General features: G+C 44.4%; 1 protein-coding gene across 1 annotated transcript in view; it reads right to left on the minus strand.

Annotated features, from left to right (window-relative positions):
• Nucleotides 1–2,931: 2,931 nt before the first annotated feature.
• LOC120066119 (protein inscuteable homolog) overlaps nucleotides 2,932–26,003 on the minus strand; it is a 28,056-nt gene continuing 4,984 nt past the window's right edge. The window contains exons 5-11 of the mRNA XM_039017245.1: nucleotides 23,685–23,810; nucleotides 15,145–15,316; nucleotides 14,712–14,890; nucleotides 14,557–14,623; nucleotides 12,676–12,831; nucleotides 6,440–6,516; nucleotides 2,932–3,130 (exon numbers count right to left, since the gene is read on the minus strand). Of these exons, the coding sequence (XP_038873173.1) occupies nucleotides 3,002–3,130; nucleotides 6,440–6,516; nucleotides 12,676–12,831; nucleotides 14,557–14,623; nucleotides 14,712–14,890; nucleotides 15,145–15,316; nucleotides 23,685–23,810 (906 nt within the window). The 3' untranslated portion in view covers nucleotides 2,932–3,001. The remainder of the gene's footprint in view (nucleotides 3,131–6,439; nucleotides 6,517–12,675; nucleotides 12,832–14,556; nucleotides 14,624–14,711; nucleotides 14,891–15,144; nucleotides 15,317–23,684; nucleotides 23,811–26,003) is intronic.

Below are 26,003 nucleotides of genomic sequence, written 5' to 3' on the forward strand. Positions count from 1 at the left end.
GCATAGACTAATGTGAAGGATGGTTTTGTTCTCTTTTTAACAAAAATATATGCCTTATAGAAATAGGACATGTTAATCACAAAACATAGCGTGACTGCAGAAAAGCTGTTGTTAATCTAGGGTGTCGACTGTGCAAACCAGAAGGTTGAGACAAGATGGAAAAATGCTGAATAACAAGAAAACAGGAACTGAGGAATGTGTAGCCACCGACAACTCAGCTCAAACTTCACAACAAACACTTCCGGATATCTGGATCATGTGTGCTGTGCGGCTGGGACCAGCCTGGGCACCACCGATAGGCTAGCAAGTTTAAACCACGCTAAGCCTCTACTGTGACAGGCCAACTCTAAAGTTGGAACTACCTCTGTCACAGTATAAAAGAAGATGTCTGTACTATTTCAGTCAGTTCTCTGCTTTACCCTGCGTGGTGATACAGTGAACCCGTATATACGAAAATTGCATTTACCATTTATCGCTTATGTTAAGTAAAAATACTTAAAGTATATTCGGTGACTCTGAATCACATTTTATCCTGATACCAGATTCGATTGACGCAACCCTTGACACTAACAATGCTACCTACTTTCATAAAATGAGATCTGCAATTGATACTAACTTCAATCTATTAGCCATATAATGAATTATATTCTGAAATTTCATCTGATGGTTTCTTTGAATCAGTACACCATGCACACGATTTCTAGCCAGTGACAGCCACCTAGCTAAAACTGACGCGCCCCTACCAAAACGTCAAAATCTACCTAGCTAGCATTAGCATGAAGCAATAGATTTGTGCTACATGTTCCCATAAGAGACGATCACCAGTTTATACTAGCTTCAATCTATTATACCTAGAATTAATATAATCCCTAGTTGTATTCTGACATTTCATGGGTTATTTGAATCCGTAACGTTACACCACGATTCTGCCATGTTTCTGTGTTATTTGCCTCGAAGCGAGCATAGAAGTAATTTAGCTCGTCTGGTAGGCTCGTGTCACTGAGCAGCTCTCAGCTGTGCTTCCCTTTGTAGTCTGTAATAGTTCGCAAGCCCTGCCACATCTGATAAGCGTCAAAGCCGCTGTAGTACGATTCGATCTTAGTCCTGTATTGATGCTGTGCCTGTTTGATGATTCGGCGGCGGGCAAAGCGGGATTTCTTATAAGCTTCCGGGTTAGAGTCCTGCTCCTTGAAATCGGCAGCTCTAGCCTTTAGCTCAGTGCGGATGCTGCCTGTAATCCATGGCTTCTGGTTGGGGTATGTATGTACGGTCACTGTGGGGACGACGTCATCTTTGTTAGTGATAAAGAAACAAATTTGAGCATTGTTCCTTGGAGATGTATGTCTGGCAGTGTAGCAGCTCTCGTGGGAGAGGCGTGGCCACGGACCTTGGGTCCTCATTAGGCCTTATGAAGGGATATAAGGCATCATTGATAATTGAACAGTCATCTCCTGTGACATGGTCTCGCTTTGATGAGCCAAGTTCTACCTTTGGCGTGCCATGTTACTCTTGTTCTTCATAGCTTTTTCTGGTCACATTAGCACAGTAGTGAAGCCGAGTTTCAATGGAGTCAGTTTCTGAATGGATACTTGTCTTGACAGTGACAAACAAACACAACATTCCGTTATAAGATATGCTCCCTTTATTACAGTATATGCATGCTATACAATGTCATTTATTTTTTTAAATATATATCTTTTTTTAAACAGTTTCACTGCAGATATTGTGTTTTACGATCCATTTGTGTTTCTTAGTAGCAAATACAATGTTTGAGATCCAAGGCGAGATTGTAAAATACAATATGATCAATTTCAAAGAACTTTGTTGCCAGACAAACCTACTTCAGGAGTCGTCTTCCGCTCCAACCAGTAACCTATTTCATTAACTCCTCTGAACAAGGGAGGTTTAATTAGATCATGTAATCAAATACCTTGACAATATACTGTTTGTGCCACAAACTCATTATACAAATTCTTATCCGAAAGTAACAGAGCACAATAGTAATTTCTAATATATTAACAACCCATTAAATTGGCAGCTGGCAAGATGTAAAATAGACAGTCAGTGAAATCTTTGACAAACTGACTGATTTAAAATGATGAAGGAACTGACCAACAAGCTGTTCATTTCCAACACCTACAGTGTGTTGGGAGCCTGACACTTTAAAAAGGTAGACTCAGTGAAATTATGTTGCAACGAGCAGCACCTCAGATATTGAGATGAGCAAGATGCAGGACTATACAGTCACACAGTTTCTGCACAGGTTCGCTTTCAGGTTGTTCAGTGTGGTAGACAGGGCACCAAAACAGTGGAGAAGTTGAGCCTTGCGCTTCAACGCTGTTTTCGTTCTGCTTCTTCGTCATATCGCTGAGTCTACCTTTAAAGTGTTCTTGGTTCATTATCTGTCACTTTGAATTTCATTTCTAGCACCCACAGTGTTAGGAGCCTAACACTTTAAAAACAGCTCTTGATTCATTATGGGTAACTTTGTAAATTTCCAACACCCACTAACTTTTTAACACTTGGTTTAATAATGACGGTCCCATATGTACACTGTGGGTGTTAAAAACACTAAGGAGATTTTGGTAATAATTCATGAATGCTTCCATCATGTACATTATTTTAGCTTACCAGCTTGTCCTCGAATTTTGGTGTTTTGTACTCTGAGAATGGAAGTTCTGAAATGACTAACGGCAATTCCGTTCATGCTCAGATTTTTTTAGTAAACAGTCAAGGCGTGCTTTGGGATAGAGGGAATGATTTCATCAACCCTTCCTTTGTCTGTGTCTCAGGCTGAAACAAAAGCTCACTGCGACTCCCCCAGTACCTGTGCACCAGTGGAGGCTGCTGAAGGGATGACGACTCATAATAATGTCCGGAACGGAGTCAAACACATGTGTTTGAGACCATTCCATTTACTCCATTCCAGACATTATTATGAGGCGACCTCCCCTCAGCAGCCTCCACTGCTGAGCACCCAACCCCTCTGCTCTGGATCTTCCTATACAAAGCTCTCTTCCATGTTGGAGCACAGCAGGAAAGAGTCCACCAGTCTGGGCTTGATCAGCTGCTGGTGGTCGGTGGCCTCGATGCTGTCTGGACACCCCGCCGCCAGCCTCCTCAGGGCAGCCTGCAAAGCACAAGGAGAGGAATGGATCAGTGAAGACACTCAACATCTATTCCAGCGACAGCACTATAGCACATGACATAGCATAAAATAAGATTGGTCATTATAAATATACAGGTAACTAACAAAATGAGCGTTGGGCCACCACGAGCCGCCAGAACAGCTTCAATGCGCCTTGGCATAGAGTTTACAAGTGTCTGGAACTCTATTGGAGGGATGCGACACCATTCTTCCACGAGAAATTACATAATTTGTTGTTTTGTTGATGGTGGTAGAAAACGCTGTCTCAGGCACCGCTCCAGAACCTCCCGTAAGTGTTCAATTGGGTTGAGATCTGGTGACTGAGACACACATCCTTTAAACCCGCTATGCTCTTTTAAGACCCCTCTTTCAAAGTCACAGATCTCTTCTTCTAGCAATGGTAGCCAAAATAATGGGCATATTTATACATGGCCCTAAGCATGATGGGATGGTTTAATTGCTCAATTAACTCAGGAACCACACCTGTGTGGAAGCACCTGCTTTCAATATACTTTGTATCCATCATTTACTCAAGTGTTTCCTTTATTTTGGCAGTTACCTGTAGAGCAATAGACTATAGAGCTAGATATTGCTGATTCGCAGATATACAGTGCCTTCTGAAGGATTTCTGACCCGATGAGTTTTTCCACATTTTGTTGTTACAGCCTTATTTTAAAAATGGATTAAATAAAAGAAAAAACATCAGCAATCTACACAATACCCCATAACGACAAAGCAAAAACAGGTTCAGAATTTTTGGCACATATATATACTGTATATAAATTAAAAAAACACGTATTTACATAAGTATTCAGACACTTTGCTATGAGACTCAAAATTGAGCTCAGGTGCATCCCGTTTCTATTGATCATCCTTGAGATGTTTCTACAACTTGACTGGAGTCCACCTGTGGTAAATTCAATTGATTGGACATTATTTGGAAAGGCACACACACACACACCTGTCTATATAAAGTTATGTCAGAGCAAAAACCAAGCCAAGAGGTCAAAGGAATTGTCCTTAGTGCTCCGAGACAGGATTGTGTCGAGGCACAGTTCTGGGGGAGGGTACCAAAACTGAGCAATCAGGGAAGAAGGGCCTTGGTCAGGGAGGTGACCAAGAACCCTATGGTCATCCTGACAGAGCTCTAGAGTTCCTCTGTCGAGATGGGAGCACTCCACCAATCAGGTCTTTATGGTAGAGTTGCCAAACGGAAGCCACTCGTTAGTAAAAAGGCACATGACAGCCTGGTTGTAGTTTGCCAAAAGGCACCTAATAGGCTGACCACACCGCGAGCGTTGCAAAATAAATGTAGAAATCCATGTTATTCAATTGCATCAACACTGCCAACGAGCGTCTGCGTTTCCAAGGGCTAAAATAAAATAGAATAGAATTTCATTGGTTATACCGACGTGGGTGACTGAAGACGAACGAGGTCAGTGGCGGTAATGCACCTAATTTATGAAAGTTGCCAATCGCAATATAAAGTCAAGAGAAGAAAAGGCCTGGAAGGAAGCGAGATGACTAGAAACGATTCGGTTGACCGTTTTATGTGTGGACTAATTGTAGAGGACCTTGGGCATTTCAGGTAAAATAACAACTCAATGTTTATATCCCAGGACAAATGATCTAGCAACAGCAAGCTAGCTAAAAAGGACAAATTAGCCAGCAAGTGCAAGCTAGCTAGATAAATTGCCATACATGTTTAATGCTTTTCGACCTGTCCCCAAATTAATGTAATTGGTTCAGAATTTGTTTTGATATTTTAACCTGTGTGTCGTGATTGCGTTTGGTGTGGGGGGGACAAAAAACATTTATGCACGATGGCGCACGCGCGCAGCCGGTTTGGGTTCTGTGTAAAGACTCTCAGACCATGAGAAACAAGATTCTCTGATAAAAGCAAGATCTTACTCTTTGGCCTGAATGCTAAGTGTCACATCTGGAGGAAACCTGGCACCATCCCTGCATTATGCTGTGGGGATGTTTTTCAGCGGCTGGGACTGGGAGACTAGTCAGGATGGAGGCAAAGATGAACGGAGCAAAGTACCGAGAGATCCTTGATGAAAACCTGCTCCAGTGCGCTCAGGACCTCAGACTAGGGCGAAGGTTCACCTTCCAACAGGACAACGACCCTAAGCACACAGTCAAGACAACACAGGAGTGGCTTCAGGACAAGTCTCTGAATGTCCTTGAGTGGCCCAGCCAGAGCCCGGACTTGCCCCCGATCAAACATCTCTGGACAGACCTGAAAATAGCTGTGCAGCAACGCTCCCCATCCAAACTGACAGAGCTTGAGAGCATCTGCAGAGAAGAATGGGAGAAACTCCCCAAATACAGGTGTGCCAAGCTTGTACCGTCATACTGAGTAAAGGGTCTGAATACCTATGTAAATGTGATATTAGCAAACATTTCAAAAAACCAGTTTTTGCTTTGTCATTATGGAGTATTGTGTGTAGATTGATGAGGGAAAAGGCTGTAACCTAACAAAATGTGGAAAATGTCAAGGGGTCTGAATACTTTCCGAAGACACTAAATACTTCAGCTACTTGCTGATGGGCTGAGGATTGACCGACTCTGCAGTGCATGACTGCTTCAGTATTCTGTAATAAAACAGAGGGAGCATGGGAGTATGAAACAAAATTCCAGTTCTGCAGCAGGGGAATATCACATTTACAGTTAACAACGTTATCTCTGAAAGCCAACCCTCTTTGAAGACTGGTTCAAGACCTACAATATCTCCATTTTACCCCTGGCGACAGCGCAAAAAAATTATCCTATTAAATTGACTTGATTATAGCAAACACTGTAAAACAGTGAAGGAGAGAGCCCTTATGTGCAAGAGCCATCCAGCAGTCTTAATTAAGCCTATGACTCTTATACACAGATCTAAAGAGTTCTTTATCTAGCCTGTGATCTGGCCTTATGAGCAGGCTGACTGAATGATAAAGGATGAACAGGAATATGTATGATATGTGCCTATTTAAGCATACCCGGCTACATAGTGGGATCTCCTTATAATGAGAAGACTGATTCAGATGCAAGGACTGCGGTGTCTTTCAACTTTGCCCCATGGACATCACCCTCTCATTACTTACATCTAAGTAATTAGGTACACTTATGCACTATGCCCTGGAAAGATATTACTTCAGAGTGCAGTACAGGTGTATGGGAAAAATACATAGCAGAGGCTTTAAAAACGTACATACAATACACGTTCAAACACATTCTCGAGAATATAACTATTGTACACAGACATTCATACTAACACATACTCAAAGATCTAGTACATACCAGACATGCAACCAGTACAGAGTCGCTGTTGTTCCTCTCTGCTGGTGAGCGACACAGTTCGATTAGTCGAGGAACAGCTGGAGAAATGGAAGACCATGGTTAGTTAAGCAATTGTGTTGCTGATTGTTCTACATAATGTTCCTTTGATTACTGTGATTTAGGGCTGGATACAGTCCATATCACCGAAGATCCACGGTATAGCGCGATTCAAATTTAAGGTCATTTCGGATTAAGCGTTTAACCTTAATGCAGCCTCCATAAACATTACTTGGGGCCCCACAAGGGTGCGTGCTCAGCCCCCTCCTGTACTCCCTGTTCACCCATGACTGTGTGGCCATGCACGCCTCCAACTCAATCATCAAATTTGCAGACCACACACATACACAGACACACACACAACAGTAGTGGGCTTGATTACCAACAACGACGAGACAGCCTACAGGGAGGTGGTGAGGGCACTCGGAGTGTGGTGTCAGGAAAGCAACCACTCACTCAACAAAACAAAGGAGATGATTGTGGACTTAAGGAAACAGCAGAGGGAGCACCCTCCTATCCACATCGACGGGACAGTAGTGGAGAAGGTGAAAAGCTTGAAATTTCTCGGCATACACATCAGACAAACTGAAATGGTCCACCCACACAGACAGTGTGGTGAAGAAGGTGCAACAGGGCTTCTTCAACCTCAGGAGGTTGAAGAAAGTTGGCTTGTCATCTAAAAACCTGAAACTTTTACAGATGCACAATTGAGAGCATCCTGTTGGGCTGTATCACCGCCTGGTACGGCAACTGCACCGCCCTCAACCGCAAGGCTCTCCAGAGGGTGGTACGGTCTGCACAACGCATCACTGGGGGCAAACTACCTGCCCTCCAGGACACCTACAGCACCCGATGTCACAGGAAGGCCAAAAAGATCATCAAGGACAACAACCACCCGAGCCACTGCCTGTTCACCCCGCTACCATCCAGAAGGCTAGATCAGTACATGTGCATCAAAGCTGGGACCGAGAGACTGGAAAAACAGCTTCTATCTTAAGATCATCAGAGGGTTAAAACAGCCATCATTAACATTGAGTGGCTGCTGCCTACATACATACTCAAATCATTGGCCACTTTAATAAATGGATCACTAGTCACTTTAAATAATGACATTTTAATAATGTTTACATATTGTAGCAGGTTCAAGGGTGTGGGGTGTCCACGTCACCAAGTTCAATAACCAAACACGCACAAGGAGCACAACTAGAATGCAAATGGGGAGTTTGGCCCCTTGGGAAAAAGGGCAGAATTCACCAACCATTTCACAGTCCACAGTCCGTTCTCGTGGTCCGTTCCATTCTTCAGGGGTAATCCTAAAACTCGGGTCCTCAGCCAAACCGGTTCGGTACACAGTGGGGGTAATCAGACAGCTAGTTATCTCTTCTCACACCCTCTCCCATCCTCTGCCCCTTTATCCGCAAGCACTCCCTGGCTTAATGATCCACAGGCTCACCTCGTTGGGGCAGGAAGTCCATATAAGGCTCGGGTGGTGGAGCCAGCAAGCAAGGTATCTCCTTTCAATCATCACTCCTTGCCCCCCCTCCCCCAGCTCCGGGATGGAGGGGTGGTCCAGCTCCCTAGAGCATCCCTTCTGGAGAGGGCATCGGCATATCCATGGGCTGCGGCTGATCAGTGTACGACAGAGAAAGCGAAGGGCTGTAAGGATAGGAACCAGGGGGTGTTCTTATTCTGTAACATCCAAACTAGTGGTGCATGGTCCGTTACGAGGGTGAAGTGCCGTCCCAATAAGTAATATTTCAGCTTCACCAGGTGCCCACTTGATCGCTAGACATTCTTTCTCCACAATGGAATATCTTTGTTCCCACGGCAACAGCTTCTGGCTAATGTACATGACTGGGTGTTCCTCACCTTCTTGTAGCTGTGATAGGATGGCACCCACCCCTGTTTCGGATGCATTGGTCTGTACCTCCAGTGGTTTGGAGAAGTCCGGGGTCACCAGCACAGGTCCAGAACACAGAGCTCCCTTTAGGTCCTTGAAGGCTTTCTCCGTCTCCTCTGTCCACGTCACCTGGGCGGGCAGACGGCTCCTGGTCAGATCTGTCAGGGGGCTGGCTAGGGAGGCAAAGTGGGGAATAAGTCTCCAGTAGTAACTAGTCAACCCCACAAACGGGCGTACCTGCTTCTTGGTGAGGGCGCGGGGCCAGTCCCGAATCGCCTCTACTTTCTTCACCTGGGGTTTGACATCCCCTCCCAATTTTGTGTACCCCAAGTACTCAGCCTCCGGCAGGCCGAGCCAACATTTATTTGGGGTGTTGTTAGCCCCGCCTCCCGTAAGGCCTGCAGTACCGCGCTCGCCTAGTTTAGATGTGTCTCCCACTTGCTCCCATGGATCACAATATCATCGATGTAGGCTGCCGCGTACTCACGATGGGGACGGAGAATCCGGTCCATCAACCTCTGGAAGGTGGCTGGGGCCCCGTGCAGCCCAAAGGGCAGCTTCTTGTAATGGAACAGCCCGTCAGGGGTGGCGAAAGCAGTTTTCTCCCGTGCCTTGAGCGCAAAGGGCTCCTACCAATAACCCTTCGTCAGGTCGAGCATGCTGATAAAGCGGACGGTCCCTAGCCATTCGATTAATTCATACATTTGGGGCATGGGGTAGGTGTCGAACTTTGAGAGTTTATTTACCTTTCTAAAATCATTACAAAAGTGAATGGTGCCATCTGGTTTCGGCACCAACACTATGGGGCTGCACCACTCACTATTCGATTATATCAGCTTTCAACATTCTTTTTACCTCAGTCTTGACAGCCTCTCTCCTTGCTTCCGGTATTCGGTAGGGTCGCAACTTCACCTTTTTCCCGGGTTCAGGGAGGATGCTGTGCTTTACCAGATCGGTGTGTCCTGGTTCACTGGAGAACGCATCCTGGTTCGGGCCGACCAACTCCCTCAGCTCCTGCTTCTGTGTTTGGTTCAGCTGCTCCCCCAGTGGCACCTCCCCCGACTTGGTCTCTGTGGTAGCCTTCTTCGGGGAAATAGAGTACATCACATGCATTCTATTTCTTTAGCAAATTCACATGGTAAATCTGGGTCAGATGTCTACGTCCCCGCTGTCTGACCCTATAGTTAACTTCACCCACCTTGTCAAGGACTTCGTATGGCCTGTTCCATTGGGCCAAAAACTTACATTCTGAGGTGGAGACCAACATCAAGACTTTGTCTCCTGGCTGGAAGTCCCTTCGTTGTGCCCCCGCACTTGGGCCTCCTGGGCCCTCCAGCATGTGTTCCTGTACCAGGGGCCACAGGGTTGCCATCCCGTCTCTCATGTCCTCCACGTGCTCCACCATGGTTTGGTGGGGCGACGGTTGCTGTTCCCAGGCTTCTTTAGCCACGTCCAGCAGTCCTCGGGCTCGTCTCCCGTACAGCAGTTCGAAGGGAGAGAATCCTGTTGAAGCTTGGGGCACTTCTGGATCGAGAACATCAGGTAGGGTAGCAGCTGGTCCCAATTCTTTCTGTCTGCCTCCATCACCTTCTTTTGCATCTGCTTCAGGGTTCGATTGAATTGTTCCACCAACCCTTCGGTCTGCTGGTGATACACTGAGGTGCGCAACTGGGTTATTTTCATTAGTTTGCATAGATCCTTCATGATTCGCGACATGAACGGGGTGCCCTGTTCGGTCAATATCTCATCGGGGATGCCTACTCGGGAGAACAGTGTAACCAACTCACGTGCGATTCCCTTGGTGGCCATGGTGCGCAGGGGAATGGCTTCCGGGTTCCTGGTGGCATATTCCAGAATCACTAGGATGTATTGGTGCCTTCGGTTGCTCTTGGGTAGAGGTCCCCCGAGATCCATTGCGATCCTGCTGAAAACGGACTGAAATAATGGGTAGGGGAATGAAAGGAGCATCGGAAGTGGGGTTTAGTCGCCACTCGCTGGCACTTTGGGTAACTGCGGCAGTAATCTTCCACTGCTCTCTTCACCCCCAGCCAGTAAAATCGTGCCTTGATCCTGTCTAAGGTTTTCTCCACACCTAGGTGAGCCCCAAGAAGGTGGGACTGCGCCAACTGCAGGACAGATAGTACAAAGGGATGGGGCACCAACAACAACTCCATACATTCATCATTCTTCACAACCTGATATAGCAACTTCTTTATTGAAAAATGGGGGTAGGTGATTTGATTTACCACCTCCATGTGTTTTCTGTTCACCACGGTCACCTGCTAAAGAGTGCTGGCCAAGTTGGGATCCTCCAGTTGGGCCGTGCCGAACCGCTAGAGAAGCGGGCTCTGGCGCCATCCTCATGGTCCATCGGGAACATGTCTTCCAGACTCGCCACCTCACCCTCCAGTCTGGCTTCACCCGAGTCGCCCTCCGAGAAGGGTTCTGTTGACGCCTGGGGGTCCACTTCCTGGAATCCACACATCTGGGCATGCCTCCTTCTGGCGTCCCTCCCTCCCACCTCTCCGGCTTTTGGTTCCCTCAGTTCCTCACGTCTCCGGACATACTGGTCCGGAGACGGACCAGTATTTTTCCTTATTGGGAAATCCCTCCCAATAAGGACCGGCACAGGCAGGTTCGGGACGACTCCCACTGGCCCCGTGTGTTGTCCCTTTGCCGTTGTCCCTGAGGCCAAAGGACATTTCCTGCTGTCCAGGAAGGGCGTCGTCTCGGGGAGCTGGCTGTTGTTGTCCCCTCCATCCTTGGCCGGGGTCTCGGCGTGGTCCTCCACTCCTTCAGGCAGGTGGAGGGTTCCGCCTCCTGTGATTGTCCGCTGTGCAGGAACTCCAAAGCCACCTGTTGTCCTTTCAACAGTTCCACCAGCTGATCTGCGCTCTGCAGGTTAGCTTGGCTTGCTAACTTTTTGGCTTTGAACAGGAGAAAGCATAGAAATGTATCTGACCACTTTCTCAATGGTCGTGAGCGTCAGTGGTTCAGCAGTTAGCCAGCTCTTGGCCAGTCTAATTAGATCATGCATTTATGATCGGGGGAATGCTGTAGATCAATCATGGAATCTTTGTGCCCTGCTAATCAGGGTGTAACCATACCGGCGCATGATTTCCTTTTTCAGCCCCTCGTAATGCGTCTCCTGGTCAGCCGCCAGATCCTGATGGTCTTCTGTGCCACGCCTGACTGGAAGGGTGCTAGCCGGATGGCCCATTGCTCATGGGGCCATTTCTCCCTAGCTGCCGTCCTCTCGAAGGCTTGGAGGTAAGCCTCGATGTCATCAGCTTCAGTATAAACCTACTGGGTTTGGGACGAGAGACTGCCGAGAGACTGCTGAGAGACTGCGCAGCTTCTCCCACTCTTCCCCCACTCTTCCCCCACTCTTCATAACATACGCTTTCCTCTCCATTCTCTGCCCCTTTGTGCAGGCCGCTTCCTCTTTTATCCCTAAGCACTCCCTGGCTTAATAATTCACAGGCTCGCCTCGTTGGGGCAGGAAGTCCATATACGGCTCGGGGGTGGAGCCAGCGGGCTGCAAGTTATTTCCCTTCAATCACCACTCCCCTCACCGCTCCCTGCCGTCTGCCACAATATCTCCCTGCCGTCTGCCACAATACATTACTCATCTCATATGTATATACTGTATCTTATAACATCTATTGCATCTTGCCTATGCCACTTGGCCATCGCTCATCCATATATTTATATGTACATATTCTTATTTAATCTCTTTAGATTTGTGTGTATTAGGTAGTTGTTGTGGAATTGTTAGAATACTTGTTAGATACTACTGCACTGTCGGAACTAGAAGCATAACCATTTCGCTACACTCGCATTAACATCTGCTAACCATGTGTATGTGACCAATAAAATGTGATTTGATTTGCTTTGATTTTAAATTTCAATCACGCTATACCGCAGATCTTCCACGATATGGATTGAATCGAGCTCTAAGAGAACCAAAAAAGGCTTGAAAGGTAAGAGTTTCCTCTAGTAAATCAGTCTCTATAAATAGATATCTCCCTAGAGGGAACTGTCTCAAAAGTGGGGTCATCACAGTTGAGATCTTGAATGCAACTAAAAAGTAAAAGGCCAAAAGAGTGGTCTAAATGCTATACGCTTAGGTAGCAGAGAAGCCGATGGCCTATGAAGTAGGGGGAACTTGCCTCTAGACACTAAAATTGAATCAGTTTATCATTTTCCCCACTAATTGTGAAATGTAGGATTGGGGGAGGGGAAGCTAATCCTAGATCTGTACCTAGGGGAAACTTGACCCCAGAGCGATGGCCTATACCTTGCAGCTGGATGGCTGTTTGGGCCACGTCCGGGTCTCTGCTCAGACGGGCCAGTGTGACAGCGGCTTTCTGCTGGACCCGCTCGCACGCCGCGCCCTCCGATGGACTGGAGGAAGATGGCTTCTCGCTCAGCAGCTGGAGCAGTCTCTCAATACCTAGCAAACAACAGACACACAGTCAGAGGGCGTAGACACACAACACAGACAGTCAGAGGCCGTAGACCAGGGATCATTAACTAAATTCAACCGCGGGCAGATTTTTTCCTTGAGTGGATGGTCGGGGGGCATTAACATAATTACAAATAATTTGTAGACTGCAAATTGACCGCAAGAAGCCCAAACAGATATAATGTTTGACTAAAACATAATCATTTCAGACCTTGTTAACATTTGTATACGATCCCGTGTCTCTATTATGTGTGGTAATACTTGGGAACAGATTTCTTAAATTAAAATCACTTGGAGCTGATTTCCTGGGTTTTTTACAGTATTTTATGCCCAACAACAACATTTTAAAAATGTATACATATTTTTTGCCTCAGAAAACTTGGGGGCACTGCTGTAGACCATGCCCGCTATTGGCCGTTCTCCCGCCATAGGCAAGGCCAAAAATTGCAGCCCTCCTATATATACCCTGCAAATCTAGAATAGTCCCAGTAAGCAAAATTATGTTGACATCAGTCCGTGGTATCAGCCCATAATGGAATGTTATGAATGCCCATCCATGTGGTAAGCCCACCATTTGTAAAACAGGCAGTTGCATTGGCTTTATTATACCTGATTTCTGTGACTAATCAATTTGGCTATTTAAGCTCTGAATATCAGCTACCCAACTTTATCAGGAGTTATCCTGAGCTTATTTGCAATGTGTTTACACAGAGGGAAATGAAGAAGTATTTGATTTTTCGCTATAATCAGCTCGTAAAAAATTTATGGATGCAAACTTGAAACCACTGATTCATGACAATTTAGTCCATGAGTTGAAACTCCTAGACAGCAGTTGTGAGTATCTTTATTGTCCATTCCTTATTATCCATTTTACTTTTACCTGTTTGTGCTCTATTTAGGCTATTTGATCGGAGAAACGTGCATGAAATAAAAAGTGTGCACTGCTTATCACAGGGCAGCATCAGCGCTCACCAAAGACCCAAATGCCACTGGTTGAGAGAAATTGTTTTGGGGCAGAATTATGTGAGGTTTTATGTGTTGTTAGAGGTGCGTCTATGTCAATTAACTTGGAAAATACCGCCCTCGTCAATCTGCCACCATAGGCGGCCGCCTAATCCTGCCTCATGGGCGGGCTGGCCCTGCCGTAAGAGGACGTAGACACAAAACACACAGAATATGAAAAAATAGACAAACACAGAGGCAAGGGCTCAATACATAACATAAACAACAACAGGTCAGACGACAAAACGAATAGGGTTGAAGAAGCAGGCAACATGACAAAAATGTGGGTTTACGTTGCCATCTTGAGGATTATAACTGCAATACAATGGATGGGGTTTTCCCTTTATCTGTCCTGTGTGATTCTGTCATTTATCTGCAATAATCTTGATAGCATTCTTTGATATTAATCCATTTCTCCATCATGACCAGTGAACACACGTGTGGAGATTAATTAATTGTGAAGTCATCCTCATTCAGTGCCTTCCTGTATTATACTTATGCTCAAATGTTTATTTTACTCTACTGAGCCATTTACTTTATGTTCATATTCTTATATTTTAATATTTCTTATTGTTGTAGCATTGTTGAGAAGGAACCTGCAAGTAAACATTCCATTGAACTGTACATACCATGTGTATCCTGGACATATTACTAATAACACTTGAAACTTGAGATATCAAATACTGGTAAAAACGTTGTTTTTTTGCATACCCTTCTCTTGCAGGACCTCAGATGAAGACTGCTCCAAAACAGAGAGGTTTGCCAAGATGGTCACCACCTAAAAGGACCACAGTCAACAGGGCCTGTTATACCAAAGATTTGACCACGCTCAACACATTTTAGCTATGGATCAGTGTGTCCTCTACCTGGTCTTTAGAGTAGGGAGTATCCACTCTTTGGCGGTCTTTGCAGGACTGGAGGAGTATGTGGATGGCGTTGAGCTGGAGGAGGATCTCACAGGCCATGCTGTCGAAGAAAGTGATGTTGGCAAGGGCAGCAGACGCCAGGAGGAAGACCTCACCACAGGAGGCACTCTCGCACAACTCTGGAAGAAGCACATGCACACGTTTATCTCCGGAAATCATCTCAACCTCATCTTGACCGTACATTCATCGCTCCGTCTATGAATTTGAGAGTGGTCGCATTTCTGCAGCCCCGTCCCAGGATAAAGTTAGCTGCCGTTCTCTCGTTTTTCGTGTTAAAGTGTGGGCCCTTTAAAGTGTTTCAGGATGAATAATGATCTAGCTCAAGGACCTGTGGCCATATCAAAGCCCTGAAGTACAGCAGCCATGCACTCACTGATGAGGGCGGTGACGATGTCCTGCATGCTCTCTAAGAAGCTGCCCAAGTGCTGGGTGGAGGTGTGGTGAGGCGAGGTGATCTGGGCCACCACCGCTGCTGCCTCTGCCCTCGCCGCCTCAGCACTGTTCTCATCGGTCAGGATGTCAGCCAGGCACAGGATCCCATCCACCTAGAGTATAGAAGGATTGACACATTACACGCAACGACAAGCACATTCTGTTATGTCAAATCATCTCATGCTAAACATAAGGATAACACGACAACGTAGCAACTGGTTCAATGACATCAAACCAGTGGTGGAAAAAGTACCCAATTGTCATACTTGTGTAAAAGTAATAGAAAATAACTTGCATAAAAGTGAAAGTCACCCAGTCAAATACTACTTAAGTATCAAATTACATGTAATTGCTCAAATATACTTAAGTTTCAAAAGTACAAGTATAAATCATTTCAAATTCCTTATATTACGCAAACCAGGCGGCACCATTGTTTTTGTTTATAGTTTTTTCTACGGATAGCCAGAGGCACACTCCAACACTCAGACATAATTTACAAATGAAGCATGTGTGTTTAATGAGTCCGTCAGATGGCAGTAGGGATGACCAGGGATGTTCTCTTGATAAGCGCGTGAATTGCACCATTTTCCGGTCCTGCTAAGCATTCAACATTTTTGGGAGTCAAGGAAAATGTATGGAGTAAAAAGTAGATGATTTTCTTTAGGAATTTAGTGAAGTAAAAGTTAATGTTGTCAAAAATATAAATTGTAAAGTACAGATACCCCCAAAAACTACTTATGTAGTAATTTAAAGTATTTTTTACTTAAGTACTTGACTACACTGCATCAAACTTTATCTGAGGGAATTCAGTACATAACACATTCCACACACACACATTAGCCTAGCCCCATACCCACATATTGTATTTGCCATGGTCAACTCTTCTATCATTTTTAAGCCCTACATACAATGCATTCGGAAAGTATTCAGACCCTTTGACGTTTTCCACATTTTGTTACGTTACAGCCTTATTCTAAAATGTATTTAAAAAATGTACACACAATACTCCATAATGACAAAGGTTTTTAGAAATGTTTGCAAATTTATAAAAAACAGATATACCTTATTTACATAAGTATTCAGACCCTTTGCTATGAGACTCAAAATTCAGCTCAGGTGCATCCTGTTTCCATAGATCATCCTTGAAATGTTTCTACAACTTGATTGGAGTCCACCTGTGGTATATTCAATTGATTGGACATGATTTGGAAACACACCTGTCTATATTTATTTTACCTTTATTTAACTAGGCAAGTCAGTTAAGAACAAATTCTTATTTTCAATGACGGCCTAGGAACAGTGGGTTAACTGCCTTGTTCAGGGGCAGAACGACAGATTTTTACCTTGTCAGCTCGGGAATTTGACCTTTAGCCTTCAGGTTACTAGTCCAATGCTCTAACCACTAGGCTACCTGCCACCCCTATAAAAGGTCCCACAGTTGACAGAGCATGTCAGAGCAAAAACCAAGCCATGAGGTTGAAGGAATTGTCCATAGAGCTCAGAGACAGGATTGTGTCGAGGCCCAGATCTGGGGAATGGTACCAAAAAATGTCTGCAGCATTGAAGGTCTCCAAGAACACAGTGGCCTTCATCATTCTTATATGGAAGCTGTTTGGAACCACCAAGACTCTTCCTAGAGCTGGCCGCCCAGCCAAAATGAGCAATCAGGGGAGAAGGGTGTTGGCCACGAACCCGATGGTCATTCTGGCAGAGCTCCAGAGTTCCTCTGTGGAGATGGGAGAACCTTCCAGAAGGACAACAATCTCTGTAGCACTCCACCAATCAGGTCTTTATGGTAGATTGGCCAGACTGAAGCCACTCCTCAGTAAAAGGCACATGACAGCCTGCTTGGAATTTGCCAAAAGGCACCTAAAGGACTCTCCGACAATGAGAAACAAGATTATCTGGTCTGATGAAACCAAGATTGAACTATTTGGCTTGAATGCAAAGCGTCACGTCTGGATTAAACCTGGCACCATCCCTACGGTGAAGCATGGTGGTGGCAGCTTCATGCTGTGGGGATGTTTTTCAGCGTTAAGGACTGGTAGACTAGTCATAATCGAGGGAAAGATGAACGAAGCAAAGTACAGAGAGATCCTTCATGAAAACCTGCTCCAGAGCGCTCAGGACCTCAGACTGGGGCGAAGGTTCACCTTCCAACAGGACGATGACCCTAAGCACACAGCCAAGACAATGCACGAGAAGTTTCGAGACAAGTCTCTGAATGTCCTTGAGTGTGTCAGCCAGAGCCCGGGCTTGAACCAGATCGAACACCTCTGGAGAGACTAAAAAATAGCTGTGCATTCAGCTCCCCATGCAACCTGACAGCGCTTGAGAGGATTTGCAGAGAAGAAATGGCAAAACTCCCCAAATACAGGTGTGCCAAGCTTATAGCATCATATCCAAGAAGCCTCAAGGCTGTAATCACTGCCAAAGGTTCTTCAAGGAAGTGCTAATTAAAGGGTCTGAATACTTATGTAAATGTGATAGTTAAGTTTTTTGTTTTATATACATTTGCAAAAATGTATAAAAACCTGTTTTTCTGTGCAATTATGAGGTATTGTGTGTAGATTGATGAGGAAAAAAACTATATAATTTTTTTTAGAATAAGGCTGTAACGTAACAAAATTTGGAAAAAGTCAATGGGTCTGAATACTTTCTGAATGCACTGTACATGCATTTGGCCTTGTTTCGACGACGGAGGTCATTAGAATAATATCCAGCATGCTTTGAAAGTATTAATGTTTACATTTTGGTCATTTAGCTGACACTCTTATCACAACATAGTGCCATCAGACTTCTGATACCAATGTAGAGTGAAAAGGAAAATTGCAATAAAAATAAATGGTATAGAAAAGTATTTTGAACATACAAATTACAGGTCTCAAAAAGTTTCAAAAGTATCTTGTCACAACATACATTGGATTCTAGTTCATTCCGGTGAAATACAAATGACAAAATACTCAAAAGTAATTCACATACATATTTCAAATACAGGTAACAGAAATACTGCCCATCTCTGGCCATGTACAGAGCCACATATGATGTAACAAGCTCCGAGCATCTCATTGATTTGACAGGCGCCTTTGATTAATCAAAGAATCCCTTTATAGTAGTTATATTTGTAGGCGGTCCAGACAGATAGTTAAGTGTCGGGCTCAACCCGGGTGAGACTTAGTAGCTCTGCCTATAAAGCCATCACAATTAAACGACACCACTCTAAGCTGACTCCGGTTGTCAGTCGAACAGTGTTTCCCCCGACACATTGGTGCGGCTGAAATCCGGGTTAAGTGAGCAGTGTGATAAGAAGTAGGCGGCCAGGCAGGTCATGTTTCGGATGAGGCGTGACTCGCCCTTCTCCTCTTCCTGAGCCAAGGAACCTAATTCGGGGTGAAAAGGGGTGAAACAAAAATAAGCTGGTGGCCATACCACCCTGAACACGCCTGTTCAGAGTCGGGCATGGTTAGTACTGGGACGCTGTGGTGTAAAAATACTTTCAAGTACTACGTATGTTTTTTTGTTGTTGGTATCTGTACTTTTACTTTACTATTTATATTTTTTGCCAACTTTTACTTCACTACATTCCTGACACCTGAAAATACTTGTTACATTTTGAATGCTTAGCAGGACAGAAAAATTGTCCAATTCACACCCTTACTGCCTACTGCCTCTGATCTGGCGGACTCACTAAATACAAATGCTTCATTTGTAAATGGTGTCAAAGTGTTGGAGTGTGCCCGCGGCTATCTGTAATAAAAATAAATAAAAAACGGTGCCGTCTAGTTTGCAATTTGAAAGGATTTATAAGGATTTATACAATTTGAAAGGATTTATACTTTTACTTTTGATACTTTAGTATATTTAATCAATTATATTTACTTTTGATACTTAAGTATATTTAAAACCAAATACTTCTAGACTTTTACTCAAGTAGTATTTTACTGGATGACTTTCACTTTTACTTGAGTCATTTTCTATAAAGGTATCTTTACTTTTACTCAAGTATGTACATTTGTTACTTTTTCCACCACTGCTGGAAGGGAGAACGCCTGGGAATACCAGGTGCCGTAAATTCCTCCCAAAAATGTCTGGATGTTTTTGCCCTGCTTTTATCTTAATTCTGATTGGACATTGTTTAAGATGACTGAGGGTTGTGGGTGGGTGGGTATGTGTATGTGTATGTATGCGTGTGTGTTGTGTGGTGTGGTGGGGGTAGGCAAACGTGGGTGTGTGTGTGAGAGAGTGCGCGTCAACCCAAGGAAGTTGAGTCGAATGAGTGTCTGTCTATGCAGTGAACTTTTTCATCCAGGTTAGGAAATAAAATCTTTATCCACATGGTGGCAATGTTGTACAGACAAAACTCTGGTACGCTTCCCACTGCTACACTAAACTTTTTGGACCTTGCGTCTGAGCAGTGGTGCCAGTGACCTAGGATATATTAGTGCCCAAATATACTGTGGAAGAAAACAAATATTTGTATTAATATTAGCACAAGATATTACCTTAAAACAAATAACCTGTATAACTCTGCCTTTTGAAGAATTTGAAGGTCTAGTCTGTAAGAGTAGCGAGCATATTACAATACAGAGCACGCAAACAGAAAAACATGAAATAATTGGCACTTTTTGCTTTTGTGTCTCAGTTTGAGTAGAATTGTTTGAGTGAGCTCATACGAATTATCCATCATAGATTCACCTGTCAGAGTAATTTCCTGAAGACCATCACTATGAGCTTCATGATAGGACAACTCCATATTTCTGGCTCCTATCCGTCACCAGTGTGCCAACACAGCCCATTGACGCAGAACAATCCACCTCTTAACTCCCGTCTTTCTCAGCAATATTCTGCACTGAGATGAACTTCTCATTCATATTTTGCCCCCGGTCTACTCAGGGTCTCTTCCTAAAATTGTTTCTCGTCGTATGGAAGAAGACACTCACATGGCTTGATTTATGACAGTTTTGTAGCCTAATAACAAATGTCTACTACCTACTTTTTGAAAGGGGCATATATAATAACTTTGTACAGAAGTTAAGCTGCCCAAATACTATGTACTTTTTGTCAGTGTGAATTTTGTCTCCTAGTGCAGTAGACACTCAACCAAGCTCCACGACCATGGAGGTTAAACTTCATTGTGATCATTTGTGATATTTTAGGGCTCTATTCAATCTGTTTCGCTGAAACATTGCAGATTGCGCAACAGAAATGATAAGGTCATTTCCGATTGAGGCGACATATGCAGTGTTTACCGTGAATGCAGTCTCCGCGAAACATTGCCTTTACATTTCAATCAAGCTGTAACGCTGAACTTCCACGATACGAATTGAATAGAGCTCTTACTGTTTTAACCACATGCCCCAACAGACGTAAACAAACAGTTTCCAACCAATGAGATAATAAGTGGGAATCAGTCCCTTTCCTCCATCACCCGGCAACTGCGACAGGTGTGGTTGTCGCGGCTGAGCGATGGCTTGCGTTCGGTTCGTAGCATCAACTTCAGCAACAGTTCCCCCCCGGAGGCATTGGATCTAATCTGGGGCCCATTGTCGTTCTTGTTCTGTCTGGCGTTTCTACACCCGACTGCCTCCGTTCTCCAAGCTGCTCTTTGAGCAAACACAGACGCCGGTGTGGCATCATTAATCAGTGAATGGGATTGTATTTGTCTTTCATGGCTGCCACTGGGTTGAGATACTTTGTGTTTTTTGTTTATTCTCCAAAGAAGGGGGAAAAAACACAGAAAATACTGTTTATATAGGTCGAAAAGCGTTACGCACTCAAACACACCACACGCACACATTTATCCGTCAACTGTGTCTAGGTCCAGTGGTCTCTTACCAACCTCAAATTCTTGCTTGCAGAGCAAATTGAAACGCAACGTTACATAAATCAACCTGCAAAGAGCCCATGGTGAGCAGTGAAATAAACGCTCCTTTGTACGATCTCTGTGAGCTCCTGATCAGCGAGCATCGCTCACGTGGCCAAGTCTCCCGCTACTCTCATTGTTAGCATGTTTTCACCTGTGAAAATAAACTTGCGCCCCTGTGAAAATATGCCATGCGTGTGTGAGGCCTACAGTCCCAGTGTGTATTAGTGGAGCATTATACCTGCCCACAGGGAGACTAAACATCTCCCACCGAAGCTCTCACTCCAGCAGACCACTGGAAAGAAGTCTGTGTCTGTCTGTCTCTCAGCCTGTATGTCTGGTCTGACTGTCTGGTCTGCCTGTCTGCCTATCCTCTGCTGCTTATTAGTACAAACGTTTTAGTGTATGGATGTACAGTACCAGTCAAAAGTTTGGACACACCTCATTCAAGGGTTTTTCTTTATTTTTACTATTTTCTACATTGTAGGATAATACTGAAGACATCAAAACTAGGAGATAACACATGGAATCATGTAGTAATCAAAAAAAGTGTTAAACAAATCAAAATATACTTTATATTTTAGATTCTTCAAAGTAAGCCACCCTTTGCCTTGATGACAGCTTTGCACACTCTTTGCATTCTCTCAACCAGCTTCACCTGGAATGCTTTTCCAACAGTCTTGAAGGAGTTCCCACAAATTCTGAGCACTTGTTGGCTGCTTTTCCTTGACTCTGCGGTCCAACTCATCCCAAACCATCTCAATTGGGTTGAGGTTGGGTGATTGTGGAGGCCAGGTCATCGGATGCAGCACTCCATCACTCTCCTTCTTGGTCAAATAGCCCAGCCTGGAGGTATGCTGGAGGTATGCTGGGTCATTGTCCTGTTGAAAAACAAATGATAGTCCCACTAAGCACCAACCAGAGGGGATGGCGTATCGCTGCAGAATTCTGTGGTAGCCATGCTGGTTAAGTGTGCATTGAATTCTAAATAAATCACAGACAGTGTCACCAGCAAAGCAACCCGCAACATCACACCTCCTCCTCCATGCTTCACGTGGGAACTACACATGCGGAGATCATCCATTCACCTACTCTGCGTCTCACAAATACACAGCAGTTGGAACCAAAAATCTCAAATTTGGACTCATCAGACCAAAGAACAGATTTCCACCGGTCCAAGAGACTTGCTTGGGCCAAGGCCTGATTCACGCAGTCTCCTCTATACAGTTGATATTGGGATGTGTTTGTTACTTGAACTCTGTGAAGCAGGGCTGCGATATCTGAGGCTGATAACTCTAATGAACTTATCCTCTGCAGCAGAGGTAACTCTGGGTCTTCCTTTCCTGTGGCGGCCCTCATGAGAGCCAGTTTCATCATAGCATTTGATGGTTTTTGCAACTGCACTTGAAGAAACTTTCAAAGTTCTTGAAATGTCTTAAAAGTAATGATGGACTGTCGTTTTCACTTATTTAAGCTGTTCTTGCCATAATATGGACTTGGTCTTTTACGAAATAGGGCTATCTTCTGTATACCACCCCTACCATGTCACAACAGAACTGTTTGACTCAAACGCGTTAATAAGGAAATAAATTCCACAAATGTACTTTTAACAGGGCACACCTGTTAATTGAAATTCATTCCAGGTGACTACCTCATGAAGCTGGTTGAGAGAATGCCAAGAGTCTGCAAAGCTGTCATCAAGGCAAAGGGTGGCTACTTTGAAGAATCTCAAATATAAAATATATTTTGATTTGTTTAACGCTTTTTAGGTTACTACATGATTCCATATGTATTATTTCACAGTGTTGATATCTTCACTCTTATTCTATAATGTAGAAACAAGTAAAAAATAAAGAAAAACCCTGTAATGAGTGTGTGTGTCCAAAATATACATTTTTTTATTTTTTACAAATATTTATTTATTTTGTTACTTTTACCCCTTTTCTCCCCAATTTTGTAGTTACAGTCTTGTCTCATCGCTGCAACTCCCGTACGGACTCGGGAGAGGTGAAGGTCGAGAGCCATGCGTCCTCTGAAACACAACCCAACCAAGCCGCACTGCTTCTTGACACAATGCCCACTTAACCCAGAAGCCAGCCGCACCAATGTGTGGGAGGAAACACTGTGCACATGGCAACCGTGTCAGCGTGCACTGCGCCCGGCCCGCCACAGGATTCGCTAGTGTGCAAAGGGACAAGGATATCCCTGCCGGCCAAACCCTCCCCTAACCCAGGTGACGCTGGGCCAATTGTGTGCCGCCCCATGGGTCTCCCGGGCGCGGCCGGCTGCGACAGAGCCTGGACTCGAACCCAGAAACTCTAGTGGCACTGCTAGCATTGCCTTAGACCACTGTGCCCCTCGGGAGGTCTAGGTGTGTCCAAACTTATGACTGGTACTGTATGTGTGTCAGTTTGTATCTGCATCCATATGTTTCTGTGTAAATCCTTTTGTTTGTGTATCAGACACCAGTAGTGGTGTCCAACCACACCTCCACCCAGCACCTGGGCAGCTTTCTGGAGTGCATGCAGGACATATTCCACTGCCCACATCGGTGAGTACCAACCTCTGAATGTGTGTGTGCGCTAGTGTCTACATGTTTAAACGCTGCACTACAGTACCTTCTCTAGCTGGTTGATGCCCTCCTCCACGCAACATATGGAGGCCACCGTCCTCAGGGCATGTGCGTAGAGGTCGCTGAAGCAGTCCTGCCGGCAGATCTTAAACAGGGCCACCACAGCGCCCTCCTGTGGACAGACAAAAACAACACCATTAGCATCATTAGCATCGCAAACAATGCTCAGTGCTAAACAAGCTAACGTGGGCTTATGTCAAATTGATAGTCCCTCAAGCCAAACAGACAAACTAAGAAACAGAACACATTGTGCTAGGTCAAACCTTCCAATAGGCTAGCCAACAGTATAAAACAAGATGGCTAGTCCATTGGACACTTTTGGCTAACAATGGATTACCCAACAAGGCTGAGTATTCAAGCCGACAGTTATCAGTGGGCTTGCCAACCTGACAAGCTATGCAAATGACTATTTAATCATTATTCTCTTGTGAAGTTTTGAGCACAAGGGTTTGATATGTTCAAGGGTCTGAGCACAAGGTTTTGATATGCTTCCTATAATGGTTGTTTATGTCTTTTGCGTTGCAGATTAGAGTAAGCAAACGTAAGCAGTCCGTCATTTCCACATTTTGCCATTTCCTCTCACAAAAACACTTGCTGGCAGAATTCTATTCACCATGGAGATTGATAGAATTACCTGCAAGACAAGGTCCTGTAACTACCCCCATTATCCTAATAAGGCCCATTATAGGAGGTGGTGGTATGTCTCATGCACAGATAGAGCCACACAGCCAAGCCTGGAGTGGCTAATCATCCTGCCCCTACACCCTAAACACTCTTACCTTCTCTGCCCACGCAATACATTCCCTAGAAAACCAAAGCACCAAACATTTTAGCCAATCCCCGAGCAGCATTCTTCATTCAATTTTCTAAAGAGCGAAACTCCTAAACAAGTTATTATTTTCAATCTAATGGAGGAGTCCTGTAATCGTTTCATCACTTTCCTGTGACGCAGTTGTTGATGTTAGCCCTCACAGGTTTAATCCATTTTTTCAATTTAATTGTACCTTTTATTTGACCAGGAAGTCCCATGTAATAAATATTAAATGTTTTGAGGAGAGGAAAGAGGTATACCCATTGCTTTATATGTGTATATTTAAATATCTTTCATATCACATTATACAACTCAATGGCGTTTTGACGTGTGTTTGTGAGAGTGGATTCAGAAATAAAAGGCATTGCAGGTGACTTACCACACATGCAAGTGTATGAAGTATAGCACGAGACTAACTCAAGAAACAGCTGATCTACATTTATGATGTAAAGGCTGCATGGCCGTCGCATTTGATGGAGTTCAAAAAGACTGAACTCCATCTAAATCAACCAAGTAAATGGTGCCTCTCCAACACAAGGTTTGAATGAATCCATCATTCATCCAGGATTTATCCATGAAACTGTCTTTGACATGTTAACATATGGTTTGTCTCTGGGAAGCCTAATTATTCATTTTAGCGAATAGAGACGAAAAGAGAGAGAGACAAAGAGAGTCAGAAAGCGAGAGAGAGAACACAGCCTCTGTCCTTACATGGTGTAATCTTAGTAATGGATCTGAAAACTTCCCATGTTAAATGTTTCTGAACTCCGTGGGAACTCCCGCATGGTTTGAACAGGACTCACGTGACGATTGCGTGCTACAATTATAACTAGATTATGCTTTCACACCCCAGCTTTTTCTTTGTTTCAAACGGCTGCAGGAGAGACCAGATGTAGATTTGTGAATCTGCAGACATGGCCGACGTTTAGATCCATATACTGTACATAACCACAGAAGGTAAACAGCAAGACAGTGAACTCCCTTTAAATCATGACGTGGTCTTACTTCTTCTTCCTGTAGCCCTCCAATATACAATACCAGTCAAAAGTTTGGACACACCTATTCATTCAAGGGTTTTTCTTTATTTTTAAAATGTTCTACATCGTAGAATAATAGTGAAGACGTCAAGACCATGAAATAGCATATGGAATCATTTATATTTGAGATTTTTCAAAGTAGCCACCCTTTGCCTTGATGACACCTTTGCACATGCTTGGCATTCTCTCAACCAGCTTCATCTGGAATAATTTTCCAACAGTCTTGAAGGAGTTCCCACATATGCTGAGCACTTGTTGGCTGCTTTTCCTTCACTCTGCGGTCCAACTCATCCCAAACCATCTCACTCCATCACTCTCTTTCTTGGTCAAATAGCCCTTACACAGCCTAGAGTTGTGTTGGGTCATTGTCCTGTTGAAAAACAAATGACAGTCCCACTAAGCCCAAACCAAATGGGATGGTGTATCGCTGTAGAATGTTGTGGTAGCCATGCTGGTT

This window comes from Salvelinus namaycush, chromosome 21, assembly GCF_016432855.1.
Source record: "Salvelinus namaycush isolate Seneca chromosome 21, SaNama_1.0, whole genome shotgun sequence".
Classification (NCBI taxonomy): domain Eukaryota; kingdom Metazoa; phylum Chordata; class Actinopteri; order Salmoniformes; family Salmonidae; genus Salvelinus; species Salvelinus namaycush.